A 12099-nucleotide genomic window follows, 5' to 3' on the forward strand; every position below is an offset into this window, starting at 1 on the left:
CTAACTCAGATCTTCAAGCTTGGTGGACAAGTGCCTTTTCTGATTGAGCCATCTTGAGGCCTGTTTACTTTCTTACTCTCTCTCTCTCTCTCTCTCTCTCTCTCTCTCTCTCTCTCTCTCTCCCCACATCTTTCTCTCTCTCTTGAATAGCACTAATTTTCTGAATGAGCCATCTTGAGGCCCATTGTGCTTCCTTACACACACACACACACACACACACACAGTCTCCCCACCCCTTTTCTCTCTCTTTTGAATAGCACTAATTTTTTTTTTTTATTGAAAATGAATGTCTTTTTGTACAATGTATACTGATCACCATTTCCCCTCCGCCATCTCCTCCTAGGTCCTCTCCACTTCCCTACCTATCCTGCTTTATCAGTTCATTTTCTCTCTTCAGAAAACAAACAGGAAAAAAAAATCAGACCAGTATTCAAAACAACAATAATAACAAAGAAAAAGCACAAGAAACATGCACACCAACAAAGCCCATAAAAACATAGAATTGGAGCTGGGCAGTGGTGGCACATGCCTTTAGTCCCAGCACTTAGGAAGCAGAGGCAGGTGGATCTCTGAGTTTCAGGCCAGCCTCGTCTACAGAGTGAGTCCCAGGACATCCAGGGCTACACAGAGAAACCCTGACTTGAAGAACAACAAACAAAAGCAAACACAAAAAAAAAAACCACCAGGAATTTGGAAGCCATAACATACAAGCAAAAGATATTTAAGGCAAAAAAGTCCAAACAAAGTAATAAGAGACCAAAAATAAATCCCCCAAAAATGCCATTGAGTTTTGTTTATTTTTTAATTGGCCATGTGCTGGGCATGGGGCTTGCCCTGAGTGTGTTTATATATTGTGAGCCTCCATTGGAGGGCCCAACTTTTTTTTTTTAAGATTTATTTATTTATTATGTATACAGAAGAGGGTGCCAGATCTCATTACAGATGGTTGTGAGCCACCATGTGGTTGCTGGGAATTGAACTCAGGACCTTCGGAAGAGCAACCAGTGCTCTTAACCTCTGAGCCACCTCTCCAGCCCCCAACTGTCTTAAATCTTGATCTCCTTCAGAGGGGGTTCAGTACTTATCATTGTGTGACTTTGGGCCTTGTTGGGATGAGCGTTGGCAGATTTGGTCCAGATTTACCTTGTAAACAATGGCTTCCTGTAGCTTGTGAAGAGTTCAGGCCTGAGTAGGGTGAAGTGTGACAGTGTGTGAAGGTAGAAAATGCAAACGCTCAGGGTCCATTCCCTAAGGGAAGCTGCTCAGGTGGACACTGGAGCGGGGAAGCAGCTATTCCTATGTAAAGGTACCTGTGCTGTGCAGTGCTCCCCAGTCCCTAACAGTGGAGTGACCAGGCCTGCTGCTCTCATCAGCCTCACAAGAGACGAATTCATTTCCTTTAAGACTTGGAATTTTGAAACCGTTTGGACTTGTGAGAAAGCTACCTGAGTAGTCTAAAGAGCCACCTTTTACCTGTCCAGAGAGCTCATCCAGCTCTGCCAAATGTCCTCCTAACATTCCTTAACCAAGGGCCAGTCAGGATGGCGGTGTAGTTCAGTTGTCGAGTCTCTCAGACTCCTCAGTGTTTCTGTGACTTCCTGACCTCAGTGTTTGGAAGATGACAGGCCAGTCATTTAGCAATTTGACCTTCAATTTGGGTTTGTCTGTATTTTCTCGTGATTAAACTTGGGTTGCTCATTTGGGGTCAGAATCCCACAGAAGTGATGGTAAATTCCCACTTGAGTATATTTGATGGCACATACTAATTATTTAGTGTTTGATTAAGGCAGTGCCTTCCAGATTCCTCCATTGTAAAGTGACTTTTGCTCCCACTCTGTGATGACCAAGAATTTAGGAGTTGGTAGTTGAAACCATGTAAAACCTCATTCCTTATCTCATTTTCAACAGTCTTGAAACAGTCTGATATTTCTTTTCAAGATTCATTTATTATGTATACAGTATGCCTATATTCCAGAAGAGGGCACCAGATTTCATTATTGATGGTTGCTGGGAATTGAACTCAGGACCTCTGGAAGAGCAGCCAGTGCTCTTAACCTCTGAGTCATCTCTCGAGCCTCTTACTGATATTTCTTGCTTGAGTGAATTATTACAGCAATGACTGCCAGTTGATGACTTTCAAATCCCATCATCCTTTTATTTGTATTATTTGGCATTTTACTTCGAGGAAAAGGTTTTTCTTCTTATGATTATGTATTCATTTGTTTATACTAATGCATACTGAAAGATTTCTATTTTAATGGGTCCCTTTATTATACTGTTTTATTTTCATGCTCTGGCCCAGGTTTGGCCAATGGTTGCCCCTTTATGCTGGCTTTTGTGTCCTTTTGACATGACTCTGTAATTCTTTGAGTATAAAACATTTCAGGCCCATCTTATTCTGACCCAGCCCTGGAATCAGTCACATCTCCAAGGAGCACTGGTTACTTGGTCATGGAAAACAGTATTTAGAAATGAAGGTTTGGCTGGGTAGTAGTGGCACATGCCTTTAATCCCAGCACTTGGAAGCAAGTAAATCTCTGTGAGTTCAAGGCCACCATGGTCTACAGAGCTAATTCCAGGACAGTCAGGGATACACAGAGAGGCTTGCAATAGCGAGACCTAGGAAACATGTATGTATATGTGTCTCTCTTCTCATATGCTCATCCACATTTATTTCTCTATCTCTGCAACAGGAAATGGGGTTATATTAACACTTACAATTTGACTTCAAAATTCAGAGTATAAAAACTAGCTTTTATCTTTTACATATTCTTATCTCCTGCTCCAACAACAACAAAAAAGCTGTCTCCCATTATCTTTACCATATTTATTTATTTACTCAGTTTTCTCATTTGTAGCCAGTCTCTTGGTCTTGCTGGGCTACCTTCCCAGGGAGATGTTCTGCAGACTGTAAATTTAGACCCCATGGGGCTATTGGTCTGCCTAGATACCTCCTGCACTTCTCCAGGGCTTGCTTCTCCATCCATATGCTGTCTTCCTCATGGAGCTGCAAGAAGTTAGCTAGCCAAGTCATTCAAGTTAAAAGCAAAAACAAAGAGAAACCGTCCCAAACCAAATCTTGGAGGGTAACCAGATCATCACAACTGGATGAGTAGACCAGAGCTGAGAGTTCTGTCACTTCTCATCTAGACAAGAGGAAGAAAATGGTGATGGCAAAGATTGTGGCCTGTTAACGCAGGTTCTCCTGAGAGCTGTAAGATCTAACTGGTTAAGCAGGCCCTTCCCTCTGCATGCTCTTCGTCCATTGTCCTCGGGACTGAGGGACTTGGGACTCAGGGGCATTCGCTGTCACCCTTCTGTCACCCTTCTCTCACCCTCGATTCTCGTTTCTTAGACCCTGTCGAAGCCCACTCTGTGACATTTGTCATGCTGTCCATGCTGGGTTTCAGAACCAGAGATGTTCCAATGAAAGGAAGATGAGGGAGAAGAAAAATGAAGTGTAGACATCCAGCCCTCTTGAAAAGCATGTAGGGGTGCACATGTATGGACCCCAGATCCAGCTCACTTTGTGCTTCTGCTGGACTTTTCATGTTGACTAGGTTGAGTCAGGAATGCAGAGGAGACATCTCCTTCCCTGACGAGAACTTACTCTCCCTCACAGTCAATACTTGCCGAGGGAGATGCTGACAAGTGTATGTCACCATGAGCTAATGTCTGTTGGAGGCAGGCAGTGTCTGGATCTTGCCTGTGTCCTTTTGCATTTCATAAGAATTCAGAGAGTGACTTCCACCGGCTCTGATAATCATTTTATGAAGATTGGGATGCAAAGTCAAAGTTCACTTGCCACCAAGTGATCGCGAATAGTTAAATTGATAACTCCTAAAGGTTTCTGGGAATTTGGAGGTTTTTCTCAAGCATGGACAATGCTTGTCAAACTCTTTAGCCATACATGCCTGGTCAAAATTTTCTTGCTATCCACATCCTTTTTCCTGGCCTCATGTTTGTTTATTTTAGTTTCTTGGGTTTGGTTTTTTGTGTGTGTGTGTTTTTTTTTTTTCTTACTTTTCTTTCTTTGGCTCTTTGGTATAGTTCTGGTACAGGGAATTAGGGAATGGAGATGATGGGGTGGGTGAGAAGAAATAGAGAAGAGGAAAAATTTTAAATGCTGACCTCTAATGTGGTAAAACTCATGTTGACTTCACAGTCTGGGTAAGCATATGTCAACGATTTGTAAATCATAGGAAAATAAACTTGTGGTCTTCTAGGGTTTTTACACACTTGGGTATGTGTCTTGGGAGATGCGCTTTCGGGCAGGCTGATACGGCACTAGCAGTATGTGAACTATTATCTTGAGGCCATTCTGATACTGAGCATCGCCCGACAGGTTTCTCTTTCCCTGCTTGCTGCCTGCAGAGGCACGTGTCTTTTATGCTTTGATCCTCTCTTAACAGTAGTCGCGGACGGACGTGGAGTTGCTGCCCTGTCTGCTGTGGCCTGTCCTGTGCTGTGCCATGTCTGTGCTCTGCTGTGCTTCCTCTCCTTAGTACTTCTGTGGTCCTTCTTAAGTCATTAGGAATCAGTGTGGCCCCTCTGTGGGTGTGAAGCAAGTCAGCACATCACCGCTGGACCATTTTCCCTTTTCCCTTTCTCCTGTAGGAGGTTGTTCCACTTACTGTATGGGCCCTGAGTAGGTGTTCCTTGTAGCTTCATAGCTGTAGCAGCCTACGTACAGTTGCCCAGCTTGTGAATTTTTATCCTCACCATTGATAGAAGGGATAAGAGAAGCAGCATGTAAGAGTGGTTAAGCTATGGGATTCTGGAGTTACAATCTTGGATAAGTTATTCAGTCTTTTATTTTATTTTTAGATAGGGTTTCACTGCAGCCCTGGCTAACCTGGAACTCTCTAGATGGACCAGGCAGATCTCTGCCCCCTGAGTGCCAGGGTTAAAGGTGTGTTTCACCATGCGTGGCCAAGTTATTCAGTCTTTATGAGTTATATTTGGTTTTATATCTATTTAAAATTTGAATGTAACATGGACCTGTTTCGTAAGAGTTGCTTTTAGGATTGAATTGATATAAGACGATGTGTAGATCATATTTCTCACAGGAGTAGTCACTTAGACAAGGTCAATATTTGTTAGATAATCACCCTCCTTGTAAGATAATGATAATATCCCCCGTGTTATTATGATCTCCCCAATCTTCAGTTCCACTGAAACTGTTCCTGGCATTTAACTGGTGTTTTTCCTATCAGGTTTGCAACTGTGCGATATGATCAAGGGTCCAAGAACATTCGGAACCAGTTCATGCACCTAACAAACTACAGTGTGAATAAGAAGAGTGGAGACTATGTGAGGTACTGGCTGGGTCGGGGTTGGAAGTCAAACTCAGATGTCAGTAGTGGAGACGTGGAAAGCTAACAGGTTGTACTGGAGCATGTCTGGAATACTAAGGTGACACTGGAGGGTCAAGTGTCCTCTTTTCTCTCTTTCTTTGGAATTAGACTATGTATATGGGTGTTTTGGGGGTGTGTGTACCATGTGTGTGCCTGGTGTCCTCGGAAGCCAGAAGAGGGCGCAGATCCCTGGAACTGGAGTTACAGATGGTTGCTAGTCACTATGTGGGTGCTAAGAATTGAATACAGGTCCTCTAGAGAGCAGTGAGTGCTCTGAAGCCCCGAGGCCTCTCCAGCCCCTCACCCATCAGTTTTGAGGTGTTGCTTTTCTCCATGGAACACTCACACAGAGGTCACCTTATTCTACCCAAGTACACCTTGGCCATTTGTCTTTCCCTGCTTGACTTGGGGGTAAGAATTTCAGCTTGGCAATCATTTCAAAAGCTTCAAATTATTTGTATCCTTTGACATCGCAGTTCCAGTTCTGTGAATTTAACCTTAAGGATGTATGTACAGAATCAGAGCTAAGAATCATCTTTACTGTGTACTGTTTAATGGAAAAGCACATTGAGACAGTACATGCAGCAAACACCTTGACTGAACCAGTCTGTTAGCTAAAACTTCTCTTTTTTTGCTGAGAAAGGAGAAAAAGATATGTCCTAAAACGTTACCTCTCCTTAAATACAAAATGTAAGATTAGGGTAGTCAGTTTTTAGGGTTTTTTTCTGCTTTGCTTTTATGTGGCTACTAAAAAATTCTAAAATATACTACTAGGATCAGAAAAAAGGAAAAAGGAAAAAAAAATTAAAGAAATGAGGCCATCTCATAGAAGAACTAGTGGAAAGGAGCAGCAACCCAGCTGTGTGGAAATGTTATTTTTGCTCTGTTTTCTTTCATGCAGATAATTTTGCCAGAAAGTGGAAAAATAGAAAAGAAACTCAAACAGTCACTTTCTACTAAGACTAAAAATAAGTTCCCACCAGGTCCAAGGAAGGAAAGCGGCTGGAAGTGTTGGGGTAGTTGCTGAAATGAAAGAGGTTTCATTGGTTTCATGCTGTGGCCTGTGACCAGCACTGGGATTGCTTAAAGCCGTCATGGCCTCACTTTGAGATGAGCAGCAATGTAACTGGAGAGGGCGCTGTGGATGAGAAGCCAGTGGCAGATCACCAGCACCTGGTTAGAGGACCACATTCAGGGGAGCCTGCCCCTTTCGCCGTTTTGTGGCAGTGGGATGCCTGGCACTCTTCCTGTCCCCCAGTCCTGCTGTCATTGGTGGTACTTGAGAGGTTTGGGAAAGTAGCTATCACTCCAGAGACATGTGTCAAATGGTCTGAAAATGGCATCTGAGGTCGTTTGCTGGTTTCATGTGACATTTTCCTCAAAGTCTACATGTGTTAAATCCCGTTGTTAATTTATTATAACAACTCTTAAACTCGTTCACATTTTTTTCATGCCTTTCTTCATTGTTTGTTTTTGTTTTTGTTTTTGGTGTTTTGAGACAGGGTTTTTCTGTGTAACAGCCTTGGCTGTCCTGAGACTCACTTGGTAGCCCAGGCTGGCCTCAATCACAGAGATCCGCCTGCCTCTGCCTCCCCAGTGCTGGGATTAAAGGTGTGTGCCACCATGCCAGGTTCTTCCCTCATTCTTGATGTGGCCCTCTTCTCTGCCCTCTTCAGAAAAATAAACTCTGCATTTTCCCTTCCTTTGAAGAAATTGATAGAAAGGGGGTTGTAAGAACAATCAGGGAAAACCAGGTGGAAATCAGCAAAGTGTATGTTCTCTAAATACTCAAAGCCCAGAGAAAGATGGGCCTCCTAGCATATGTAGCCTCAATTCCTTTCTTTTTAGTTGTGATGATCCAGAAGTGGAGGATTATGGGAACAAGTGGAGCATGAGTGCCATGCTTAGGTACCTGAAACAAGAAGGCAAGGATACAACTGGTGAGTATCATATCTTTTCCTTTTAGACTCTGTTTAATATATATATCAGTATTCTGTGTGTGTGCGTGCGCGCGAGGTACCTGGAGAGGCCACATAAAAAGACATCGGTTCCCCTGGAGCTGGAATTACAGGAGGCTGTGAGCTATCCTACATGGGTGCTGGGAACCAAATGAGGTCCTCTGTAAGAGCAGTAAATGCTCTTAACTGCCAAGCCATTTCTCCAACCACTTGACTCTGCTTCTTTGCGTGATTTTACTGCTGTATCTCACCAGGCCTCTTGATAATGTTGCCAGAGAGCCAGTGGGTGACTGTTCTGTTTTCTCCTGTGGTTCACAGTGGAGAAGAGACTTCCTACAACCATCCCCAAATCCCTTTTCTTTTCTTTCTTTTCTTTTTTGTTTAAAGATTTATTTATTTATTTATTATGGACACAGAAGAGGGCGCCAGATCTCATTACAGATGGTTGTGAGCCACCATGTGGGTGCTGGGAATTGAACTCAGGACCTCTGGAAGAGCAGGCAGTGCTCTTAACCTCTGAGCCATCTCTCCAGCCCTCCCAAATCCCTTTTCTTGTTTCTAGTTTGGAAAGCATCACATTTTTCTTTAGTCCTCAGTGTATCCTTCTTGAATGCTGGACTGCTCACTCAGATACTGTGGTGTTTTGTATGCCGTGTTGTCTACTTCTATATTGGCTCTGAGTTCAGAGTTGACCTCTCTCATTCTTGTTGCTGGTGTAGAGGATGGACAGGGTGGAATTTGAGTATGGCGTTTGAGTCTTGAGCAGCGTGGGAAGCAGTGTGCAGAATAGACTGCTTTGTGCACAGGGAAAAGTGCAGGGGAGCAAGAGAGAGAAGGCTCCTTCTGCATCCTGTACCTCTGTCGCAGGCTATCTGCAGCCATCTCCTCACATCCATCTCCTCATGGCATGCCAGCCCTGGAGCACCCATTCTGAAGACTGCCATTTAGATGCTTTTTGAATGAGCACACTTGCCTTTATAATTGCACAGTGACCTGGACTCTGCTCCTACTAATGCGTGCATTGGAGTGTTTCTGTTTTCATTACTAAGGATTGTTTTTGCAGCACTGATGGCCCACGTGGAAGACTTGATCATTAAGACAATAATCTCTGCTGAACTAGCTATCGCCACTGCCTGTAAAACCTTCGTGCCGCACCGCAGCAGTTGTTTTGGTAAGGAGCCGCCAGGCGCTTGTGCGTTGGGAGGAGGGTCTTGGGAGTCTTAGATAGTGGGGCTTAGTGATTCTATAGGGGTCAGGGGCACATCCTGGGTTTGCGTCCTTAAGCTCCTAGAGCAGATGCAGATCCTACCAAGTGGTGAGCTCTCATTGGAATCTCCGGAGGAGTCTTCGCTTTCTGTGTGGGGAACAGGGATTGAAACTGAAGTGTGCATCTCTCTGCACGGGAATCCAGCTCTAACAAATAGATTCCAGAGCTCTCTGGCAGCCAGACTGGGAACAGATCCAAGAAGCTCTGGCTAGTACCAGTGTGTGCTTTCTCCCGTTTTCCGATGACTCCTCCTTTCTGTTTTATTCTTCTTTTTGGTGGCTTCTTCCCCTCCTCCTCTTTTTTCTCCTGCTAGTTTCTCCTGCTAGTTTCCCCCCCCCCCCCCCCCCCCCCCCCCTTCTGTTTCACTTTATCTTTTTGGTTGTACAGAGATAGCATAAGAAGTGGTTCACAACCGGATCAGGAAACCTCTGACCTCCTGACCCAGTAGCTGTGTCTGTCACACCAAGGTTGCCTGTGTACCTCTGCTTTCTCCATGGATAGGAACTTTAGTGTCAATTGCCAGTATGAAAGCCCATGAGGCCAGGTAGGCTTTGGGCCTACGTTGGACCTTGGTAATGAAACACACAGGGTTGTTGATAGAGTGATGCTAGTTCATATGTGATGTGGAGCGATACCCACAGAGGTGGCATGCTTGCTTAGGGGGCTGGAGAGCAGGGAAACAAAGAACGTGCACCGTAGAGCCCTTACAGCCTATTCTTGAGACCTGTTTGCGTCCATCTATGGTTGGGTGATTTTCAGCAAGTTATTCCAATTCTCATTTTCTAGAGTGTATGTGGCAGCCACGATGGTATGTATCTCCCTCCTAAGAGCACCGTAAAAATCCAGTGAGATGATGCAAGAAAGCACTTGGCACGGTCTGGCCCTTAAACTGTACTTAATAAAAATTACTTCTAGGGCTGGACAGAGGTGGCACACACCTTTAATCCCAACACTCGGGAGGCAGAGGCAGGCAGATCTCTGTGAGTTCAAGGCCAGCCTGGGCTACAGAGTGAGTTCCAGGAAAGGCACAAAGCTACACAGGGAAACCCTGTCTCGAAAAACAAAACAAAACAAAATTTTTTATTAATTTTGTAACTGGACACGAAGTTTGGATCTCTTTAGTGGATTATAACAGTATGTGTTTGACTGATGCTCATGTAGGGGAACTGAGGAGACTGAATGGAAGATGCAGATAAGTCAGGATCTGGAACTGTTGAGTAAAAAACGGCAGTCTTTAGGAGCCGACCCTTTGGAGGGGCATGCATCCACGACCACAGGTTCTGTGTCTCCCTAGAAACGCCCCTGCCTGCCTTGCACTCTCTCATTCCACTGAGACCCACTCCTCTGCTGCCTTCCTGAAGCCCTGCTGAGCACGGGCCATGTGTCACTCCACAGCCAGTCCATGCTTCTCTGTGGTACTGTTCCTGTCCCGTGCACAGATGCTTTCCCACAAGTCTCAGGGTCTGTCTTGAATTCTTAAGCCATTGTGTCTACCTTTCCATTTCATCCTGTTTATCTCAGATCAGAGTCCTGGGGACCTTTTCTTTTTCCTTTTTCTTTCTTTTTTTTTTTTTTTTTTTTTTTAGCTTTTTTAAAATTTAAATATATTTATTAAATTTTTTTTCATTTTACATACCAACCCCAGTTCCCCTTCCCTCCCCTTCTCCCACCTCCTCACCTCCCTCCCACTCTACCCCCATCCACTCCTCAGAGTGGGTAAGGCCTCCCATGGTAGTCAACAAAGCCTGGCATACCAAGTTGAAGGAGAGCCTAGCCCCTCCCCATTGTATTAAGGCTGAGCAAAGTGCCCCACCACAGGGAGGGGGCTCCAAAAAGCCAGTTCATGCATCTGGGATAAGTCCTGGTCCCACTGCCAGGGACCCCACAAACAGATCAAGCCACACAACTGTCACCCACATTCAGTGGGCCTAGTTTGGTCCCATGCAGGTTCCCGGGCTCAGTCCAGAGTCAGTGAGCTCCAACTAGCACCGGCCAGCTGTCTCTGTGGGTTTCTGGGGACCTTTTCTAACTCTAACTCTGTGTGTATAATTGCCTTGTGGCTGAACTACCCCCACTTTTCTCATGTTATTTTACCGAGTAGGTCGGTCACCAGCACCCTTCCAGGCAAAGCCAAGCATCGCTTCTTCGGTGGTCTTTTTTTTCTATCCCTCCTAGTGAATGTTAGACTCTCAGCCTGTAGCTCCAGCACTCTGTTCATGTCTGCGGTGTCTCCTGCATGTCCTCTACTATCACTTCCGGGTGTACCTCTCCTCATGCAGTGGAAGCTCCTTGATGGTGGCCGGCACGGTATCACTCTGGCTTTGTCCCTCTCACTTGGAGCAGTGTCTTGTGCTCATAGAGAATGCTGGGAAACGTTTGTTGGATGAGTGCTTGGTGATCGTTTCCATGGCTTCTCGGTGGCCTGGCAGCAAGCTTTCCATTGGGTCTGATTTGTCAGGCTTGGGACTCTCAGAATTGTTACAGTCTATTTGAGGATGGAGGTGGGAGCTAACAGAATGTGACTCCAACCGTGGAAACCTTTCAAGATTAAATATGTTTCTTTCTACTTCTGCTTGCCTATGTTGGTAAATTCTTGTGGCCCTTGATATATTAAAAAAACAAACCCTTTGTTCTAAGTAGCTAATCCTAAAGGCTTTTCTGGATGTTTCTTTTTCCATCTTGCTTTGTAATGGATTGCTTTTTGGAAATTTAGGAATGGGTTTACAGAACTCCATTGGAAAGAAGGGCAGCGACCCTCTCTGACTCAGAGAACTATCCCGAAGTCCATCAGCCAGGGTCCCCTCTTCTCCTCTCCTGGCCTGGTCCAGCTCCAATAAACTCAAGGCATCTGGCGTTTTTTTAAGTTGTTAACTATCTCCTTGGCTTTTGTGGTTCTAATTCTGCTTCCTGTCTGCCCTGGGATTCGGTGTGCTTCGTTAACCCCCGTGTGAGGTAGGATTTTGTGTATTCGTGCATTCTGTGAATCTCTTTGCCCTCTCTGACTCTTAGCTTCCCGGGGTCAGGGAGTCACTGCAGGTGTGTCAGGGTAGCCAGGAATTGAAAGCTTCCCAGAAGCTTTTGGCTTAAGCACAATATTCCTACTTTTAGGGAACAGTGTCGAGCTGGGGTTCCCTGTATTCTTTTGGTAGTATTCACTGGCCTTCCTCTTACAGACTAGTACCAGGAGTGTTCTGTTACCGGCGTCTCCTGACTGTGAGCTTGCCCTTGCCTCGCCACCTGTTCTGTCTCCAGGTGCCCTCGGCATCCCCAGTCAGTGCCTTATCTGCACACGCAGCTCTTTTCCGGTTCTGGCTGTATGCTGGTCAGAGATTCATGTTGCAGCAATGCATGACTGCCAACAGTGTCTTCTTTCTTCTCAAACTCAATTTGTCCTAGGATGCTGCTATATTCATAAGCCTGCATTGTGTTATCACTACCCATATATCAACCAGGCCAAGGCAGTCTGAAACTTAACCATCTAACTTGTACATCCAAAAGGACCTTAGCGAGTGATTTG

The 12099-nt window shown here is 45.0% G+C and overlaps 1 protein-coding gene across 10 annotated transcripts in view; it reads left to right on the plus strand.

Moving 5' to 3' along the window:
• Ttll5 (tubulin tyrosine ligase like 5) overlaps positions 1 to 12099 on the plus strand; it is a 248179-nt gene that overhangs the window by 46688 nt on the left and 189392 nt on the right. For all 10 annotated transcript variants that reach the window (XM_036206323.1, XM_036206324.1, XM_036206327.1 and 7 more), the window contains 3 exons: positions 5217 to 5318; positions 7206 to 7297; positions 8379 to 8486. In XM_036206323.1, the coding sequence (XP_036062216.1) occupies positions 5217 to 5318; positions 7206 to 7297; positions 8379 to 8486 (302 nt within the window). The remainder of the gene's footprint in view (positions 1 to 5216; positions 5319 to 7205; positions 7298 to 8378; positions 8487 to 12099) is intronic.

Source organism: Onychomys torridus, chromosome 14 (assembly GCF_903995425.1).
Source record: "Onychomys torridus chromosome 14, mOncTor1.1, whole genome shotgun sequence".
Classification (NCBI taxonomy): domain Eukaryota; kingdom Metazoa; phylum Chordata; class Mammalia; order Rodentia; family Cricetidae; genus Onychomys; species Onychomys torridus.